At 43.0% G+C, this 21,911-nt stretch overlaps 2 protein-coding genes across 2 annotated transcripts; one reads left to right on the top strand and one right to left on the bottom strand.

Moving 5' to 3' along the window:
* Window positions 1–263: 263 nt before the first annotated feature.
* LOC124675460 (protein transport protein SEC23-like) lies at window positions 264–8,516 on the top strand. Its single transcript, XM_047211535.1, has 14 exons — window positions 264–612; window positions 688–750; window positions 1,476–1,529; window positions 1,639–1,811; window positions 1,952–2,138; window positions 2,318–2,466; window positions 2,539–2,693; window positions 3,406–3,487; window positions 3,573–3,688; window positions 5,575–5,667; window positions 5,983–6,106; window positions 7,050–7,318; window positions 7,519–7,730; window positions 7,951–8,516. The coding sequence occupies exons 1-14, from the start codon at window positions 279–281 to the stop codon at window positions 8,160–8,162; spliced, it is 2,223 nt and encodes a 740-aa protein (XP_047067491.1). The 5' UTR covers window positions 264–278; the 3' UTR covers window positions 8,163–8,516.
* Window positions 8,517–10,403: 1,887 nt separating this feature from the next.
* LOC124675438 (ABC transporter B family member 29, chloroplastic-like) lies at window positions 10,404–14,608 on the bottom strand. The gene is made up of 10 exons (XM_047211515.1): window positions 13,953–14,608; window positions 13,624–13,710; window positions 13,433–13,540; window positions 13,072–13,338; window positions 12,434–12,517; window positions 11,832–12,048; window positions 11,583–11,668; window positions 11,159–11,346; window positions 10,926–11,055; window positions 10,404–10,836 (listed from the first exon to the last, which is right to left on the bottom strand). The coding sequence occupies exons 1-10, from the start codon at window positions 14,574–14,576 to the stop codon at window positions 10,675–10,677; spliced, it is 1,953 nt and encodes a 650-aa protein (XP_047067471.1). The 5' UTR covers window positions 14,577–14,608; the 3' UTR covers window positions 10,404–10,674.
* Between the last annotated feature and the right edge of the window lie 7,303 nt (window positions 14,609–21,911).

Below are 21,911 nucleotides of genomic sequence, written 5' to 3'. Positions count from 1 at the left end.
CTTCATAAAGTTCAACCATATATACAATGTCAATTTAATATTATTAGAGTTGTCATGAAATATATTTTCATATTATATGCATTTGGTATCGTAAATATTTGTATTATTTTCTATATTCTTATAATCAAATTTTCTATATTCGTCTACGGCGCCAGTACAACAGTCCAACGCAAACCCAGACTACACAGCACCCGAAACCACGCTTGCATCTTCCTCGTCAGATCTCTCTCACGTCACCACTCCACCAGATCCACATCCCAAAAGCTTCCGCGCCAGCAATGGCGGCGCGCCCGAGCCTCGCCTACTTCCCCTCCGACGCCGCGCTCCTCGACTCCTCCGGCCTCCCGTGGGGCGTCGCCGTCACGCCCTTCTCCCCCGTCGACGAGCGCGGCTCGGCTCCGGCCACGGGCGAGGAGGGCCACCTCATCCCGCGCTGCTCCTCCTGCTTCGGGTACTTCAGCACCCATTGCTCCCTGCACCGCTGGTCCTGGACGTGCCCCATCTGCTCCGAGGATAACGACCTCTCCGCCGACGCCGCCGCGCGCTACGCCCGCGACGGCAGCCACGACCCGCCCGAGTTGCGCTCCGCCTTCGTCGACCTCCTCCTCCCGGGTATGCCTCCCGAAGTCCCGATCTGATGCAATGCAATGTGCTGCAGTGAGATGACGGAGTTGTGGTTTTTTGCAGACGAGGAGGGCGATGCGGCGGCTGTGACGACGCCCGTGTACGTGGCAGCGGTCGACTTATCCTGTAAGATACGATGATCTCAGAATTTTCTCGGCTTAAAGCATAAACATTCAGTTCCAGCTTATTTGTATCGTGTCTCCAATTTTTTGTGTGTGATCGTCATGGTTGTCTTCACACAAAAGAGTGATAAACTGACAAAGGAAATGGTTGCCTGTTAAGTTTTAAGCTCGCTAAATATTTCCGCATGAGTAAGGTTGTGCCCTGCATATGGATGGAGAAACTAACCACCTTACTTCCCACATGCGTCGAATTTGGTCCAATAAGTGATTATTTGATTCCGGGGTTACTGTCTGTGGTACCTTTGGAGGCATGATTTTCGGGTTGGGTGTACAGAGTTTCAAGTTTAGCGTTCATGTCCTTAGCTGGGCTCCGCCTATGCGTCGGATGCGTGGTTGCTTTGCTTTCTTTGAACTGTGATGGGGAAAACATTGTCTCATTACTGTGAGCAACTCTACCAATCTAATTTTCCCTTCTGTTGCCGTCTTCTGTTTTCCTCTAACATGATACGTGGACTGATGCCATCCAATATCAATCCAGTTGAGCCTGAATTCACATTGTTAAGATTATGACTTATTGTCCTGTTAGAAGAGTATTTTGGATTTTCAAAAGAATAACTGAAGAGTCCTTTCCCAGTTTCCCTGCAAAATTCTTGAGATCTTTTGTTTCATTTTCTTTGAAGTTCACTTGTCTGGGTCTTCTCATAATTTTTTTTTCATGTTGTGTTTTAGCTTCAGAGGAGTTTTTGGAGCTAGTCAAAAGTGCTCTTCTGGCAGCTCTTGAAGGTGAGGTCCACTCACAACTTTAGGAGCTAATCTATTTAAATGATTCTTTAATAAAACACAAAAGATTTTCATACATGTATGTGTACACTGATCTAGTGATGCCTTGCAGCTCTTTCTCCAGGATCATTATTTGGAATACTAACATATAGCAGCAAGATAGGACTATACGATGTTCAAGGTCCAATACCAATTGTGAAGAATGTTTTTATACCTCCTGATTCTGATGGCACCATACTCGTGGACCTTAAAGATGTCATGCCGTTTCATTCGTTTTTGGCTCCTGTATGTATATTACACTATAAATTACACTTGTCCTCTTATTTTTAATCTATTAATTTTCTGTGCTTTCATGTATTCTAGCTGTGTTCCTAGAGTATTCATCTTGCTTGTTTGTACTAATTATGTTAATTACATGTTAACAGGTTGACACCTGCAAAGATAGCATTGCTCAAGCACTAGAAACACTTAAGCCAGTATCTTCGTGGGAAATGGCAGCAACTGCATCGCAAGTTCAAGATCATGCGTCGCATCATACACGTGGTTTTGGTGTAGCATTGGATGCTCTTGTCAACTACCTAAGTGTGGAATACGAAACTACATTCGAACTTGGTATGCAATTTTTTTCTCTCGTGGAAGTATATGTTATTGTATTGACTACAGTACCATCATGTTATCTTCTTACTAGAAGATAGGCGTATCTTCTGTTTGAAGGATTTATTAGTATGTAAAACTGCAGTATATGGCCTTGCCTTCAACTAAATGCACTCTCCTGGTAATTTCGTTAACAGCTAGGATATTTGTGTTCTTATCGGGACCACCAAATTATGGGCCTGGCCAACTAGACACACCAGGAAGCCATGGAGACCACAATACTAGTAAAGTGGTGGATTCAGATCATACGCAACTTCCCGAACAGACAATTTTCTACAAGAATCTGGTAGGTCTGCATAAATATTGGTTCATGCATTCTGATAATATTTTAGGAGGTATCCTGATTGGCATATCACAGGCTGCTAGTGCTGTTCAAGCAGGTGTGTGTGTGGACCTTTTCGCCATTACAAATGAGTACACAGATCTTAATTCCCTGAAGGTTCTGAGTGTTGAAAGTGGTGGCTCATTGTTTCTGTATTCAAATACAGATGAATCCACACTCCCACAAGATATGTAAGTTCAGTTGCCATCTGTACTTTGTATTTGTTTATTTAGTAGTCCAACTGTATCACTTTAAGTAAAATATATCTTAAGATGCTTCAATTCTCAAGACACTGTTTGATATGCATATACTTTATTGCTTCCTCTGATCACTAATGCCCATGTTCTGCAAATGAGTGTGAGTCAAGAAATTGCACCCCCATAGGCCATATACAACTGGAATCATATCTATGGACAGTTAAATCTCTGGTGACTTTTTGTTACTATTTGATTTAAATCTGTGATAGCTGTTTATTTAGTCCTCATGCCATGGAATCTCTTAGCTAAGGCTAACTTTGGAGCTTTCTTTGGGGGTGATGATGTTGTAATAGTTTTGTTCCTGTTGTTCTATCGCGGAGAACTGGTCCTAGTGCTTCTCACCGTTAGAACCTTAGATCATTTTGACTTGCCTAATGGCACCAAATTATGAGTGTTGGTCATGCACTGTATTTTTTTTGTTCTCTTTCATGTGAACGGACCTACCCTCAAATTTCCAACTATAAACTGTAGTAGGCTTGGTTTTAAAATTAGTTGGATACCTGGTACAAGGTAATACAATCATATACCTATAACTAAATATATGTGCAGAATGTGAGAATATGCTCCACATGCTATCCTTTGAGCTATCTGCTTACTATATAGATATGATGCAAAATGTAAATTTATCCACATTTTCACTTTTCAGATACAAAATGCTTAGCCGTCCATATGCCTTTGGTTGTGTACTGCGACTGAGGACATCTTCGGAGTTCAAGATTGCTGACTCTGTAAGTACTCTGAGAGGCTGCAAATTGACCGACTGAACTTCTTATATGCTCCTTCTGATGATATTGTTTTATTTATGTCCAACAGTATGGCCATTTCTTTCCGGATCCTCAATACATGCATGTTCAGCACATAAATTGCTGTGATTCGTTTGCTAGCTACACTTATGAATTTGAGTTTGAAAAGGGTTCTCAGTTTTTGAGGTAAAGGTCATTCTGACTGTGCTTTACATGTGTTATCTGTTGCAAATTTGAGCTAACTAGGAGCAATGGGCACTATCCTTTGCTCTGACAAATGGAAACTTTACATTTCCTCAGTTTGACGAAATGGAAATTTCTACTGTTCCAGTTGCAGCATTGGTCTTTGATAGAAATTAGTAGTGGCGAATTTGTCTCCAAATCCTTGCATCAGAGATTTGCTTTTTCCTACTGGTAGGGTGCCATTTTTTGTGGTCAAAACAATGTGAGTCTGCAGGTCTTTCGTAGCGGCTAGTTTTAGGTATTAAGTACTCTGGCAGTCTGTCCTAAATCCGCTAATGGTACTTTGTTTCCATTCTCCTATATATGGATCCTATATCTCGTTATTCACAAGTTGACTTTAGCTTTAGGTTAGAATATGTTTTCTGATGTTTAGGATCATGCCTAGTCTGAATGGAGAACTATATAAGCCAATTTGTTTTCACCATATGATACTTGAATTTAGTTTGTCACTGAACTATGGGAAAGGTAGCATAAACCACATCGTTAGCTGAAACAAGGAATTTGTATTTCTTCCTTGCCTGTTGTTAGCACTTGAGTTTTTGGAACAGAGGCAATGTGGAAGGATTAGGCCTGGTCAGTAACTTATCGCTTGGGTGCCATGTAGAAGTGAGCAGCTAGGCCTGGAAGGCCCAGGCACAGGGATAGGGTTATGACATGTTGGGCTAACAGAAGGATGGGTCTGGTTCCTTGCTTGATTTGTTCATCACGTTGCTAACCCATTTATATAGAGGTTTCGCCTTGCATGTTTACTCAAATGGAAGCACAATCTGACTCTTCTATTAGAACACAAATTGGACAGTAGTGATTCCTCTGTCCCCGCCATGTCCCATGCAGTAATTACCCCATAAGTAGGAACACTACTTGAAGTAAGACTCCTCTCTAATCTGAAGAACTGTTCTAGGAAGGTGCAGCTATTTCTGCCTTTCTGGTAGTGCGACTGTGACTGGACTTGGTGCACTGATGGAGTATTAGTATACAAAGTATTTCTCCGTTAGTACTTAGTACACTTGTCAGATACTAACACCAGCTTGTTCGTTGTGAGAATTGACTTCTTTTTGGGTGCTTTTGTTTTGAATACGGAGTAGTTAAAATTGACTGGAGGTCACTATGTTACTAACAGGGGGAACCATAGAAATTGTACCGCTGATTGTCGAAAGAAAAGAAAATCTAGAAAATCATCCAGCATTAGTACTTCAGTACCATATTAGAGAATATGATCATCTATTTCTGTGAGGAATCTACCATCGTTGTAGATGTTTTAACCGAACTCCCAAGTATAATGCTTAAGATTTGCTGTTAAAAGACTCCACACTAGAATAAAAAATATACAACGTACAAGGATGTTATCTACTACCACCATCCCAAGGCTTACGGCTTATATTTTTTTTGAAAAGTCAAACCAAGTAAAGTTTGACCAAACTTTTAGAAGAATCTATCAACAAATATGATATTTTGTAGATACCATATGAAAATATATTTCATTATCTATCTATTGATTTTGTATTTTCATGTTAATGATTTTTAATAAAAACTTGGTCAAACTTGACATAGTTTGAATTTCTAAAAAATATAAGCCTGAAGCCTTGGGATGGAGGTAGTACCAGGGTTCTTAACAACTATGCTATACAAATACATAAAATAATACCAAACCATAATATCCATTCCAACCATTGATTGAAAGTGATACTTTCTTGATGTCTTTTATTAAAAAATTGTTCAATTTCCCTGTCAAAAAAGAACTGTAACTACTGGCATTCAGAATCATTTTAATTCTTAAGCCAAACTGTTCTTTAAGATTATCTCCAACAACATCATGTTTGCACCTGCAGGAAGTCAAGGCCTCCTATTCTCCAAATCGCGTTCAAGTACACGACCATTGTGCACCATGGTGATACATCTGATGTCTCAAATTCTGGTAGCAGGTAAATTTGCTTATCCCTTGACAGAGATTTGTAAATACGTAGTTTGTTGATATTTTATTCTTCAGTAGTACTAAAGCATATTGACAATTGTCCTTGTGTGTGAGATGTCAATTCTTTTTTCCTTGATCCTGTGATATACACTATTTTTAATGGAACATTCTCTGATCATGTTTGCGTCTGCAGGAGTATTGGCTTGCAAGTTCATTACTTGCTTTCTAATGTGTACTTGATTGCCAATTTACAGATTCTCCATGCTAGCAACAGTTCTATACACATTTGTATTTATGTTTTATATCTTAAATATACCTTGTCCAGGTCTAAGTTCTCATTGCAAAGGCGGCTAAGGGTGCGGACTATCCAGTACAACACAACTGCTAATATCTGGGACCTATATGATTTTGTTGACCCAGATGTGGTATTGACCATACTTGTACACCAGGTACAACCTTTCTTTCGTATGCAGTTTTGTTACAGAAGTTTGTGGTAAAATGATGCGGACTATCCGGTACAATGTGACTGCTAATAAGCTGCTTGTGGTAAAGCACAAATGTCATTAGCTGAACATGGATTCCCATTCTTGTCTAAGAGAGGTAGATGTTAATTTGCATAATTACTCTATCTATTTAAAAGCATGCCAGTTATCAACAAAGCTTTGTTAATTGGTATGTTGGCTGTCACATAAAGAATATAGAGTATTAGAAAACTGTTCCTACCTTGTTCTCACATGATAGCAAACCATGCATCGTGCTGGGGTTTCTAGGAATCATAAGGGTCGCTTCAAATATCCAGATTTAGGTAGGTGAGAATTTATGGTTGGCAGCTACACACCTAAATTGAAACCATAAAATATATAAATTCCTTAGCCTAGCATGTAGGCCATACTTAGGTGATATAGTTTTACCACTTCTTTAAGTAGCAACTGAACACATTGTGTAGACTCTAGACCAATTGGCTATTGTAGCTGTTGCAAACATGCTTTTTGAGCTGAAAACTGTAGGGGAGGCCCCGACAGTAAATTTTATTAAGTTGCAAACATGCTAGTGCAATGGAATGTTAGTACAGCTTCTATAGGACTATAACAGCTTACTACATGAATTAAAGGCCATTCTAAAAAAATGGGTAGGACTGAGGTACATACTCATTGCTTAATTTTTACCAAGTACAATGCTTGGGGACAATACTGTATCTTGCAGTAACCTTATGCATTCAGAATCTACAGATGCCATTTCTGTTATAAATGTTTGCTTGGTGAATGAAAAAATAGGACAGACGTTCTCATGATTATCAAACCTAACAACATTTCTAGACTCTAGAAGATAACAGTGCTATCGCAGAAGATCAAGCAGGTGATTATTTGAGACTGAAAAGAGTTCATTTTCCAGGTTATTTTGGCTTCTCTAAATGATGTGGTAGAAGCAAGACTATGGCTCCATGATTGGTTGGCGATTTTCATTGCCCAGTACAACAAGGCATACAAGAGCGTTAGACCAGCTGATACTGGGGTTTCTGATATTGATGTTGACTTCTCAAACTGCTCACAATTGCAGCCTTTGGCACGGCTTGTATTTGCTTTTCTAGTAAGCCCCTTGCTTCAAGTTCAAGATCAACATATTCATCCAGATTATCAGACATATTTGCAATGCCTCTTCAGGTAAAGCATATATTTGATACCATGCAATTGCCAGAATTCTCAAAAGAAACAATTATGTTCCACATGTTTCCTGTCTGCATTTATTTTTCTAAATTCTAGATTACTCTCTCACTGCTGTAGTTTCTTTGAGCTACTCTCAAGTACTGCTTTATTATAACGGCCAACATTAATAAAGTTTGCATTATTATTTTTCTTCACAGTGCACTGGAGCCGGCTTCTGTTCGACAAGCTATATGTCCCACGTTGACTTCATACTCCTCTCCTGATACAGAAGCAGAAGTTCATCAGTCGCTAAGTCGCAGTGTAATCACCAGCGAGAGACCAATATTCCTTCTTGATGCCTACACTGACCTTTTAGTGTATTATTTGCCTACAGCCAGCACCTCAATTCCCTTCCCTCCTCCGCGCGACTGTGAGTCCAGCACCATTTTTATTTCCATGCCCCACTTATTTATCCTGAGACTAACAGCATTTCCTCCTTAAATCGTACTAGCTCCATTCCTTTTGACGTTTTGTAATTTGTGCACATATATTGAAGACGTCCTATACAAAAGAATGGATGGAGTGATATTAATTGTAACTGATGCTTATTTCAGCCAATACATATACTAACACTGAAATGATCTTTGTAGGTCTGTTGAGATCAACTGTCGACAAACTGAAGCAAGAAAGGAATTTAACCCCCAGGCTTGTTTTTATTCGTGGTGCGCATGATGATACTACAACATTCGAGAAATACCTTCTTGAGGACCGGGCTCTAGATGGCACTTTGCTGGCTGGCACCACAGGTTTCAGATCATTCCTTGAGGACGTTAGAAGCAGAGTAGCTGAATTTGGCATATAGAGACCTATTCCAACTGTTGTTTCAGCAGTTTTAAAATATACGAAGATTGATGATTCTGGTCATCCTGAGCCTTTGCATGCACAAGAGCCGTTGTATTGCTCTGCTTATTTTTGTGTTTGTATCGCAAAATCTTTGTCATCCTTGCTGTACTTGTGTAGGCTATTTGTAAGTTGTCATGACAGTTGGGGGAACCAGTTGTCATCTGCATACCAACCACTGCATGATATGAAGCCAACATCACAGGCTGATAGTATCCCTGGGTTTCATACTTCAGAAGTTTGTCTTGAACATGCTTGTACTTTTTACACCAACACAAACATGCTTCAGAGAAAATTTCAGCTTGTACTGTTTTCATGTACTGAGGTGTTCCTCCTGCATTATTATTATTATTATTTGTTTTAGTGTTTGAAAGGTGTGCCTTTTTATATAAAAGTATCTTTGAACATTTTATTAGAAAAGTGAAGAATGCCCAGCTTTATCATGAAGAAACAGAACCAGGTTCTTAATACTTGGAGGCATAAGCAGAGAGCAACACAGCTGTGCACCTTAGATCTAAGTAACAAATAATAGGCCGTATGGGTACACGCACAATGTTAGCAAAACGCCCAACTTAATGGAAAAGTGAAAGTAGACAGCATGAATTCTGGCCGGGTGGTGTTTTTCACCTGTCCCTTTTCTTCATTAACTGGGTATTCCTTTTCTTCTATATGTTTGCTTCTGCCAAAAGAAAAAGAAACAGGACCTGAACACTGCACACCTTTTTATTTTGCGGGAATGAACGCTACGCATCAAGTCAAGCTTCGTCTTTATTTTGTAGCTACCTGGCGTATTGTTGATGCTGCTGTTAACATTGACTACTTTCTTTATTACTTCTCATTTGAGGCGTCGATATACTCCAGCCTATGCATTTTTATCATGAATTTGCCGATTCTGAAGATTTTTAAACATAAGGCCTAAGCCCAGCTTTAAATTAATAAAGCCACAACGGCAGAGTACATGGATGCTGAGAACAGCTTACAACCCAAAGAAGCTACAAGCAAAAACAGAGATGAAACACAGCTTGCAACACCAAGGCCCTCTTCAACGATCAGCAGCCCGGCGCCGGTGGAGCTTGAGAGGGAGACAGCAAGTGTGGTCTGACATGGAAAACCCCACGGAATCGAGCATCAGCCTCAGCCATACCATCGCTGAAGAAGGCTCCCTGCCTCCTCGCCCTGGCTCGAAGGGCGCCGTACCGTCGGCCGATGGAGGCGCTCCCCTGAGCTTGACCGCACACTAACAGCGACGTCCGAGGAAGGAGATCCAAGCACACCGACACCATACCACACACACCGAGAAGCACAACGAGCAAGCCGGAACTCGAACGCGTCGGAGACGAGCGAGCTTGGGCATGCCGGAGAAGAGCACCGCACACCACCCGCACACACAACCTGCGCCCACAACCTACCCAAACTCCCCAAGACCGCGCCTTCGAGCAAGGTCGGCGACGCTAAAGCGACACCGCGGTCCAATCCGAGGATTAGGTTTTCACCCAGGGAGCAAGGAGGAGGGGGAGGGACGAGACCTCGACGGTGCCCCCAGCAGGGAAGGCGGCGCCCAAGGATGTCGCCGCCGTCGTGACCGGTACCACCGGTCAGGGATTTCTCCCGGTCGCAGAGTCCCGCCGCCAACAGCTCGGCCGAACAAGGCCAGGGAGCTTGGACGCCATGAGGAGAGGAGGGGCTAGTACCTTCAGATCTGGCGCCGGCGACCACCGAGGAGGCCCCGAGCCAAGGCCAGCACCCGCCGGCTCCGCGCCGCCCACACGGCCGCAGAAGCCAGCCCGCACCCGCGAACACCGCTCGCCGCCGAGCCGGAGTCGCCGCACCACCGGATCGGGGCCGCCGCCACGAGATCCCGAGCCCCCACCGAGGGGTCGCCGGCCGAGTCCTCCCGAGCCCACAGCGGAACCAGGTCCGCCATCGACGCCGGAGGAAGAACCGAGCGGCCGCCCCAGCCATGGCGAACCCGGCGCGGAGCTCCTCCATCTATACGCCGCGCGGGGAGCTAGGGGCCAGATCCCCGCCGCCCACATCACCGGCGTCGCGAGCCAGGCCCGGCGGCGCCTCAGGGAGCGACGAGGAGGGGGGGGGGGCGGAGGGGGAAGGAGCGGCGGCGGCGGCTGTTAGGGTTTTCGCCCCCCGGTCGCCTGGAGGAGGCGACGCGAGGGGGGAAACCGTCGCCTGTCCCCGATTCTGAAGATTGGCGATTTGAAATCTCAAATTAAGCCAGGGAGCACAAATGAAGTGCGCCACAACTGTAAGCAGTGTGTGCTTGACAAGAGAAAGGCAAAAAACTATGTACAAGGTTAAGGGGTTACACAGGAGTTTTCTGCCTGAGGGGTACTGTCTACGATTTGGCTGGTCGACGGGCGCCTAGGGAAACATCCTGCGTCCACTGTCTGATCATGCTGTGAATGCCTTTAGGCTTGGGCGGTATCATAGACAAGACATACCACCTTTCCCTCATAGAATCAAATCTCGCCCAATTCTGGACTCAGGGCATCTGGATGCGAGAAGTGGCCATCTCTAGACAAGAAAGCTGATCTTGTCATCTCTCGCACTTCACTGCCCTCTAGTAAAACAATTCTATCAGCCATCAGGATCATTTCCAACCTATGAGCAATGATTAAAACCTGGAAGTGGGAAATGTTGTACACAGTAAAATCATGAGAACAGACAGCATAGAGAAATCTCTGAAGAGCGATACTGCTATGCCACTTACAGTATGATTTGTCATCAAGTTCATCAGTGCTTGTTTCAGTAGCAGCTGAGATCTGCTGTCCAAAGCAGACGTTGCTTCATCCAATATAAGTATGGAAGAGTTCTGATAGATTGCTCTTGCAATAGATAACCTGTAGGATGAAAATATGCACGGCAATGAGTTTCATGAAACATTAAGATCAGGTTAGTAAAAAAGATAAAATATACTAGATATTGTGATAGCGGGTATTTTACCTTTGTTTCTGCCCGCCACTTAAACTAGAACCTCTCTGTCCTACATATGAGCCGTATCCCTTGGGCAACATCTTAATGAACTCATCAGCATTAGCAATCTTAGCAGCATTCTCAACTTTTCTCATATCAATATTTCCCGTAGGGTCTCCATAAGCAATATTTTCAGCAATTGTACCGGAAAATAACATCTATGAAATCATAAAAGATGAACTGAACATGTGAGAATACAATGATAGTGCATTATGTAATTAGTCCAACATGCAAAATAACATATTTGAATTATGTGTGTGTTGGCTGTTGAGATGCCACCTAAACTAAGTTACATCAAGAGTTGCAAAGGAAGGACAAACAAGAAGTTTTAAACATCCCAAATGAAATGCCTTGAAACTGTACTGGCACAAAGAAAATTACCACAGGTACTTACCGGATCCTGTGAAACAAAAGCAATATGTGTTCTCAAGCATTTTAGCTGAATGTCTTGAATATCATGGTTGTCCAGAACTATATATCCTAAAAGGAAAATTTACAAATAGCAATATTAGAAGATAACCATGGAGTTTGAACACAACAAAATGGGAATTCGGGATACCAAACTACTTCAGCTAAAGGGCTCAAATATGTACAAAATATTACAGAATCTACACTGCTGTTCTATTGGGATTCAGATCAGTACCACTTTGTGGATGATAAAGACGGAGGAGTAATTTGGCAAGAGTAGTTTTGCCTCCACCAGATGGTCCGACAATAGCAATAGTCTCTCCTGGTTTGATATGAAGATTCACACGATCTACTACTGGAGGCATACCAGCAACATATCTGAATGTAACGTCATGGAACTGAATATCTCCCTCAACAGAATTTAAATGTACTGCACTTGGTTTATCCCTCACCTACAGCACACCAAAGAAGCATGGGTGTATGAGTTACAACTTATGGACACAACAAAAAAATAATGTCATTATTTTTTATTTTCCCTTGATTACAGCTATTGAAAAATAAGAAAATACTAGCAAAAAGTTATATTTTCTGAAAGGTTTATACTGTTGAATTCATTTCTGACAAATCTGAATAGACATCTTTATGCCTTCAAGCAGATTTTCACTTGTGTACCGAAAGCCAATCCAATCGAGAAAATAATACTTCATTGCATTTTTTGAAAACTACAAATACATTAGAAACCTTTGAAAACAATGTACTAATGACTTGTCTTGTCCGTGATTATCTTATATTTTTAAAATAGAAGTCAGTCCTTAGAAAACAAGAAATGGTGATTACCTCAGGGATGAACCTTGTTAGATCAAATATGCGTTCTAATGCTGGCTCTCCTTGTTTATATTCATTGTATGCCTTCCCAAAATCCTATGCAGGGAATAGATTAGAGTAAGATCTAATCAAAAGTATTTAGGAGAAGAAAGCGGTTTATGATAACTAGATTTAGCACTTGAAGAAAAGCACATTCAAAGTTTCTCAAAAAAGTTATGTTAATAAAACAAAGTAGGAACAAGGGTAAGTTCTAAAATTTAATAACTAAATTTGCTTCTAAAGCACAAGTACAAAAATGAAAAAACAATTTTTTTTTGGATATTCCTAATTTCCTACACAAGCAGCACTCTTTGATAACTCCTCTTCAGGTAAGAAAAGCCTTGGGGGAATACTGTACTCATATTCACATCGACAGGAAAACAAATGCGCAAGTAAATTTCTCTTGGGAAGAAAAAATGTGTGGTTAATCAAACACCAAACTGTACAAACATTATCAAATCTGATAGAGTAAATAATTATCATTATCACAAGTTCTAGATGCTCCATACACTTATTTGAACATAAGTAACATTCATACAGGAAAAGTAAGTGACGAGATGGCACATATGGCAAGAATTATTAAAGTAGATATACAATGGTGATGGTGCTACCTGAATAGGCTCAACAAAAAGAGCTAGTGCTGTTAGGAAAGACAGAAACCCCTCAGGATCAAATGTGGTTCCAGAAATTGCTACTGAACCAGCACAGAGAACTACCAGGCCTGCAACATATGTAGTTCGAACAGCTTGAGGTATGAGAGCTTTCATCTTCTTCTTACCCAAATTATTCTTCAGATCAACGAGAGCTAACTCATGGAATCTTAATATCTCTTTGCGCTCCCCGTTGTTTACCTTCACAGTGAGCATCGATGGAAGGACCTACAAGGGGCATTCAATTCAAGTAAACAACAATCCCTGCATGGCTGTACATGCTTGTTATAGATGAACTCTAACGAGTGCTTATAAACCGGACATCATTGAGATAGGCTGCAAGCATGGCAAGGCTAAGATGAGCGTCCCTGGCCATTTGACGGAGCCTTTCACCAAGCTTTGCAATGACTACGCACATGCATGGGATTACCTATTCAAGTAATGCAGAGAGAAAATTAAGCAGTAGACATAGAAGTGACCATGCAAGAAGAGTCGAACTATGATATTGGTTACCATTGCTGCAACTAATGAGAGCTGAGGATTTATTGCCACCATTTGAGTGCCCATTGCTACCAACTGCAAGCTTGTCGGCACAATTGTCTGCAACAGAATTAGTAACAAAAATTAGCGCGGCACAATGGCCAGTGCAATAATCGGAAGAGCTTGCATGTAAGACCAGAGGCCAGTTAACAGTGAACACGATCCGCTACTCTATGGCTATACCTATGAAGTATGAAGAAATGGGAGAGGATATCAATGAGGCTGAGGGGAGCATTTCGCCAAACAGCTTTCGCACAATTCATCCAACGCATCTCTATCTAGCAGGCTGGAGGGAACCTTACATTGAGAACAGAGTACACAGCGTCGGCGACATCATCCGCCTCATCCGTGATCCGGTGCGCGATGTCTCCCGCAGCCATCCCCGCCCTGCCATCGAAGAACGCGAGGTCACGCGCGAGCAGGCGCTCGAAGGCGCGCTCCCGCAGGCGGGCCACCGCCCGCAGCGCCGCCTCCCAGAGCAGCGCCTGCTGCACGTACGCGGCGGCCGCGCGCGCGGAGGCGAGCGCCGCGAGCGCGACCACGCCCCTCGAGACCTCCGGCGACACGCCCCCGCCCACGCCCACGCCGGCGGCTAGCGCGCGCGGGAGGCGCCCCGCGGCGGGCACCGTGCGCGAGAGGCAGTACACGGCGGCCGCCGCGCACGCCCACCCCTTGGCGATGGTCCGCCACTCCGCGGCGACGTAGGGGAGAACCTCAGAGAGCGGGTGCGGCGGCGTCGAGCCGGCGTCCTTGGTGGCCCGTGCGCGGAGGCGGACGGAGCGCGCCGGTGCCGCGGTTAGAGCTAGGGATCGGGAACGGGATATGGGGCTGCAGGTGCGCAGTGAAATGCTTGCGGTGAATGTACGGGATTGCGAGGAGAAGGTCGGAGGAGGTGCAGGATTCGCCGTCGCCGTCGCCATGGCCATGGTCCATGCCGGTTTCTCGCGGCGGGGCGGGGCGGGCGCTATGCGGAAAGGAAAAAGCGTGGGAAGCGATGCGAAATGTGCGGGAAGAAGAGGTACGTTGTGCATGACGAACTGGACCTGAATCCCGATAATCATGTTTTCTTGGGTTGAAATAACGAATTGGATCTAGTAGAAGTCAATAATTAAATTGGACCGTAGATTTCTCAAGAATTGAAGTTATAAACATAGAAAAGCTACACCAAAGATTATGTATGTTGCTACATTAAAAATTCATATTTGTATATGAATAATTACATTATTATTGATCGACAACGAAAAATCGACATAGGAAACACAATATATGAGTCGGTATATTTGTAAACATGTAATGCGTGCATATTTTCTATTGTATTTTTTGGTACCTAATGTAAATAAAACATTTTATGTCATGCATATTTTTTTTCCGTTCTTCTCAGCTTACCTGGTAAGATAAAATTTACTTAACGTAAAAATCGTATATAAAGAAACATAGTAAGTGTAGAATAACTATTTCACTCTCTCAAAATCAAATATAGTGAGCCCCTCCCAAAATATGATTAAACACTAGCCACAAAAAAATACATGAATAAATTAATTCTCACTAGAAATGAAATGAAATGTATTGATTTGAGCAACTTGCGAGATTGCACACATCACTAACTTTTAAAACCATTATTCATTTTCGTTGTGTTTTGGTTGATTATTTATTTCTTATAAGAACAAGGTTTCAATTTTAGTACCTTTGTCCAATAATATAAGATAAGATGTTATTACAACCAATATATTTCTACATTCCTTGTACTAACATCTTATATTACGGGACTATAACAATAAGTACTAAAGTCGTGTAGTGATTTTCTCTCCACAAGCCGTTGGACTCACTCACCATAGTACTCACCCCGTTAATAAGCACCGAATTGCTCCTTAATTCACTAAGTTACCTCCAAAAATTTCAGATAATTTCTTGAAAGTATTATGATGCAAACACAATGCAAGTTTTTTTCCCCAATGTTGTATGAAGCCAGGTTTACAAGTTTGTGGTATCTAACCTGTGCACATAAAAATATCTAATATGTTCTATGCAGTCTTTCGGAGGCAGCAGTGAAGGACAGCAAAACTCGGGGTTAGGTAGACTCCAAAGTATACAAATAAATTGATGCAAAAAATTAAATTGCCTTGCCCATGTGCGTGATTTTCCTTTGTTATTTCTCCAGTACGGGAGATTGGCCATGTTTGGAGGTGCTCATCGCGAGTGTAGGTTTATTTATTTTTCCATTCGGACTAATCCCCTTTTCATTACAAAACATAACAAAAATACATAGTTCGCTACAAAAACCAAACACAAGGCAACAAACTAAAACATGACAACAAAGGGGAAAGCGAGTTGGGGCAGTGGCAGGAAACCCAATGAGAATGTTTCGATATCGAAACACCCCTAGGGGGCAAAAATGTGCCACCACCAAGTATCACTCAAGACTTATACAAAAAATTCATCAAACTATCATAGGGGAAGCTAAGAGGCCAACCAACAGATCTAAACAACCATCCTAGAGCTGGAGAGCCAACACCCATGAAAACTTCCCCTCAATCGTCTATCATGCAACATCCACCTTTGCCCTCCTAGCAACATCAACAACAATTTTCATCAGCTTTCTTGTCCCTGCCACCACCTTCTCCTTCTCGTTATTTACTTGCAAACCTACCCAGTATAGAAGAAAAGAACACATGGTAAACACAACCTCTATAGGGGGTTTGAGAGTATACACGTCAAACATAACTTTGTTACGAATTTTCCAAATCGCACAACAAACAGCAGCAATCCCCACCATATACATTTTCGACCCTCCAGGTAAAAAGGCATAAAACCAAAATATTGCCAGCCAGAGAGAATTTAGACATGTATTGGTACCAAAGAGGTTACCCATCACCCCCCAAACAACACGAGCAATAGGACATGTGAAAAATAAATGGTTCATAGTCTCAATTTGCCTGCAGAAAGAACACACAGGATTACCAAGCCATTTGCGACGTCTCATATTGTCCCTCTTAGGAATAACATTCCTAAAAGTTTGTCACATAAAAATCTGTATCTTCAGAGAAATCTTAGCTTTCCAAATCATCTTTTTATCAGAACCAGAAAGATTACCCTCCAAAAATTCATATACTGACTTAGTGGAGAAGACTTTATTTGTAGTGAACCCCCAAAAAACATTATCTGAATCATTATTCAAGCATACATTGTCAAATCTCCTAAGAATCCCAACCCATTGTTCTGTCAAATGTGTATTAAGCCTTACCCTGAAACTCATCAAGTTTTTGATAGTGCACTCTTGCATTTGGCAAATGTTAAAAAGCTCAGGCATTGCTCAACTAGGATATGACCAGGATCCCAAGGTGTAAGGGTACATTGTCCCTATGTATGGTTTTGGTAATTAATGACAACCCCTATGGACTAATGTTTGCATTAAGTTTATATGAAGGAATTTTCCATAGGTACTAATTTTAGTCCATGTGTTGGATTCAAGTATGGATGCCATGAAGATAAAAGATATACCTTGAGTATTGGCATCAAGATCATAGATTTGAAAACATATATGTGATATGATCAAGAAGAAGAAATGAAGATGGAGTTCTTATGTGGAACTCAATATTAGCCATGCTCTAGCTTATGTGTTAAGCTTATGTGGCATCAAGATCATAGATTTGAAGACATATATGTGATATGATCATGGTGATGATGATGAAGACGTTGGATAAGGTGGAGATCCCTTCGGCGGTGATCCCGACGGAGTTTCCCCCTCCAATCTTCAGTGCTGCAGCCTCCATTTTCGTGTTTCTATCTTTTTGCGGTGCTCTCCTCCTAAGAACTCTTCGGGTCCATATATATAGTGATTTTTAGGTCAAAATACGTCGGTGGGAAAAAAGATCACGCGATTTGAACGATCGACGGCCGAAAGAGTGCAGGTGGTGTACCCTAGATGTTTGGGCGCGCCACCTTGGTTCTTTTGGGCCTCAGACCCATCCAGGTGTGCTTCCAGGTCCCAGGGTGCTTCTCCCGATGAAAAAATGACGCTCCAAAAATTCCAGGTCAATTTGACTCCGTATAGGTCTCTGAAAGTGAAAAATACACAAAACAGGGTTTTCCTGTTCTGCGGCATTATAACCCAAATAAAGAGATCATTGGTAAATCCCCATAAATCAGTGTAAAACATGGTATTATCATCATATATGTTGCAAATATGTGTGAATTTAATATGATAAAGTACAAAGTTCATGTATGCATTTCACATGCATCAACGATCGAAGGGATATTGAGGGCGATCGAGGGTAGGCAACATCTTCTTCCACCATCTTCTGCTTCCTCCGCTCGGGATGCTTCTTCTCTGCAGGTAGCCCAAAGATATTTCTCATTGGGCCCAATGTTACATGAGGGATATTTTCTCATTGGGAATGAGAAGGCAGACAATTAAGTGAGAGTTTCAATAGTGACTTGAAAAACATCTCAAATCAGATTTTGACATCATTCGGTTCTTAAAGCATTTTGAAAGGGAGGTTTAAGGAAAAAGAGACAAGAAACTAGGAAAAAGCTACCAAGAGTAAGAATGAAGACACATATGTTGTTGCAACAAGGAGTATTTACTTACCCAAAATATTTGAAGCATTCCAAACTGAATATGAAAGATCCATGTCTGCATGCACTAGAGCATTGGATGGAGACAATACCTATGTTGTTGCTGAAAGGATCGTATGCCGCACCTAGAGGGGGGGGGGGGTGAATAGGTGCTAACCAATTTTTAGTTCTTTTTCAACTTAGGCTTCACACAAAGGTAAATTCTCTAGATATGCAACTAAGTGAATATACCTATATGACAAGGATATCAACTAAGCAAGATATAGCTACGCAATAGGAGATAGAGTGGGATAGAGGTAACCGAGAGTGGAGCACACGATGACACGGAGATGATTCCCGTAGTTCCCTTCCTTTGCAAGAAGGTACGTCTACGTTTGGAGGAGTGTGGTTGCTACGCAAGCCAAACCAACAGACCACGAAGGCTTCACTCGGATCTCCCGTGAGCAACGCCACGAAGGCCTAGCCCACTTCCACTAAGGGATTTCCTCGAGGCGGAAACCGGGCCTTTACAAAGTTCTTGGGGCACACATCCACAACCAAATTGGAGGCTCCCAAATCTGTAACAATACAACAATCAACAACAACACATCAACAACAAATCAACTAGGGAACCAAATAGGAACACTAGCATGAGATCCCTCAAACAAGTGAGGGGGAAATGAAGAACGCTTCGGTGAGGATGTAGATCGGTGTCTTCTCCTTCAAATCTCCAAAGATCAAGAGCTTTGGTTGGGGGAGGAAGGAGATCTTGCAAATCTTGAGTTTCTTGAGGTGGGTCTAATGGAGGTGGCTTGGCAGATTTCTTGTGTAATGATTGAGCAAGCAACCAAGGTAGAAGAAGGGGGTATTTATACCTCCCCTCAAAATTGAGCCGTTGCAGCTTCCGGGGGGCCGGATATTCCGGCCTAAGTAAGGGCCGGATAATCCCCCCCCCCCCCGGATAGTCCGGCCTTCGGGACAAAACTGTGACTTTATCCGGCCAAATGTCCGGCCCAATGCCAGACTTGCTTTTCTTCCAGTCCTTAGCCAAAATCGAGTGGGCCGGATATTTCCAAAATATCCGGCCCGGATATTCCGGCCCTGGTACAATACGGGACAATATCCGGGCAAAAATCCGCCCCTATACTCGCGCTGCTTTTCCTCATGAGACTTAGCCAAAAACAGGGGGCCGGATATTTCAACAATATCCGGCCCGGATTATCCGGTCTGGCCAACTTTTTCTGATTTCTTTTGACAGCCGATCAAATCCAACACACATGAATAAATATCTATGTAATCCCTGTACCACTTAAACAAACATTAGTGTATCACATATATTGACATCAAACACACAAAACATAATGTGAGAGATGTTCTTTCAATCTCCCCCTTTTTGGTGTTTGATGATAATATACGGATTTGCAAGAGAATCACTCCCCCTACAAGTGTGCATATAAGTAATTTGCATTTGAATACAAATACACAACACATAGGAGTGAGGTGCCTCAACACAAGAGGTATCCAACATGAGCTCTAACACATAGACATCGACAAATATGAAGTTGAGATAGAATGTAAGAAATCATACCCATGTGTAGATATATAATACGGAGATATAGCATCACACATAATGTAATATCCTTGATCTCAACAAATAGAAATCCGAAAACCATGACAATGTCTCACACCACATAGCACATAGTTTTGAACGGCACACAAACAAACCAAATAGTTCAAAGAAGAGGGACCACAAGCAATATAAGAATGATAAACGCATATGCTTGTGCCCAAACCATGCAAATCCCCGAGAATCCTAATAGAACACTTCTCCCCCTTTGACATCGAGACGCCAAAAAGGGGACAAGCGCGATGCTACACGTCCCATGGGAATCACTCGGAGGCTTCTTCATCATCGGACTGGTATGCCGCTTCCTCTTCTTCCTCATCAGTGTCAGGTGCATCCGGAGAGCGGCGAGAGGTGTTGGACCTTTGAAGGCAATCATCAAGATCACTCCATGGAACCCGTGCGAGTGCCATCCACTGTAACCCTGGTGAGCTGGAGGCTGGGGCGGGGGTCCTTGATCACCACTGAGCTTGTGAAGAATAACCGCCTGAGTATGCTTAATCTCAGAACGCTCTCGGCTAGCTGCATAGTTCTCCTTATGGATCTCAATGTTCATGCAAAGGATGTAACGCTGAAACCAACTAAGCCGGCTCACTTGCTTCCTCACAGCCGGGACATCAGGATGACGAGCAGGAGCAAAACCACTAGAACGAGCATCACCCATGAAAGTGTCAGGAGCAGGTACAACTGAAGAGACTGGCTTAAGCCTGTAGGCCTCCTTGACATTGTGCTTCACCAAAGGATACCCACTCAAGTCTTCACCACCCAAAGCCACAGAGTTGTTGATGAGAAGCTGAATGTAGGGTGCATAGGGTATGGTGGTCCGGGAGACCATGTCATCATGGATCTCATGGAAGATAAAGTCCATGACATCAAGAGTGTAGTTCCGTTCCTCAGTAACATCACGAGCACACTTATAGCTGAGGTGCATAAGGTCCACAAGGGCTCCCCGGAGAGCATCATTGTTACCACCACTTGGGCAAATGGTTGCCCGAAAGAACCGAAGCAACTGACTGTATATGGGAAGCAGCCCCTTAGCAAAACCAATTTTTCCCGCTGAGGTATAGAGATCCACAAGAGCATTCTTATCTGTCTGTTGTGGTCCATGAAGGCGACGGCCCCCATCAACAGGAACTCCAAGAATACCAGCAAATCGGCGCGAGTGGCACCTGCAGATGAGTGGAGCCGGTCATCCATTCCATAGTGCGTTCCTCATCTTTCTTGATTGCCAAAGTGGCAAAGAATTGCTTCACCAAATCTGGGCTATAGTCACATTGAATCTTCATGATATCCAGCAAGCCCATCCTTCCAGCCTACCCGGATTGCATCTTCAAAGTGATTGTTGACAGCCGAATGTCCACATTGATAGCTTGCATGGGTCTCGGATTCTTCATGGGCTCATAGACGTCCTTGTAGATGAACTCCTGCTCCATGCACCGAGTATCTCCCGCCCTCTATCTCTTCATCCCTTGGGACATCTTCATACCGCTTCTTCATGCGGATAGCGGAATAAGAGACCGGGTCCATGGCCTTGTAGTTCTCCCTCACTTCCTTGTTCTTCCGCCTTGAAGCGACGGACTTGCGAGGTGCATTGGGTGCAAACTCGTCACTAGATCGATCATGCCTTGAGCGTCTCCGACCACCCCGAGAAGCACCACCTGTGAGAAGCAAAGGCGGGTAGCAAAGGGAAGGTAATGCTCATAAGTCATGTAAGATACAGTAATATACTCTAGAAACATGCTTTAAGTCGGTACAAATCTAGACATGATAGATTGAAGCAAAAACTGCAGCGGCGATGAAGCTCCAGGCCGGATAATCCGGTGTCCCCTGGGGGCGGATAATCCGGCCTGGCCGGATAATCTGGCCTGCTCGGGGGGCGGATAATCCGGCCCTGCGAAATTTGCGCTTTCCAATCAAAAGCTTGTCTAAGACTAGATCGGCCTCATAGCATGCAAGAGGAGTACACTACAATTGATTTGGAACAACTAGACACCAATTCCACCAAGAAAATAGCACATATAAAACACAACATCTAGGGTTAGAGATTGTGAATCATACCCACATCCATTGTGGAAACCGCTTG

Source organism: Lolium rigidum, chromosome 7 (assembly GCF_022539505.1).
Source record: "Lolium rigidum isolate FL_2022 chromosome 7, APGP_CSIRO_Lrig_0.1, whole genome shotgun sequence".
NCBI lineage: Eukaryota > Viridiplantae > Streptophyta > Magnoliopsida > Poales > Poaceae > Lolium > Lolium rigidum.
The sequence above is the reverse complement of the archived record's forward strand: the minus strand, read 5'-3'. Positions and strand labels throughout refer to the sequence as shown.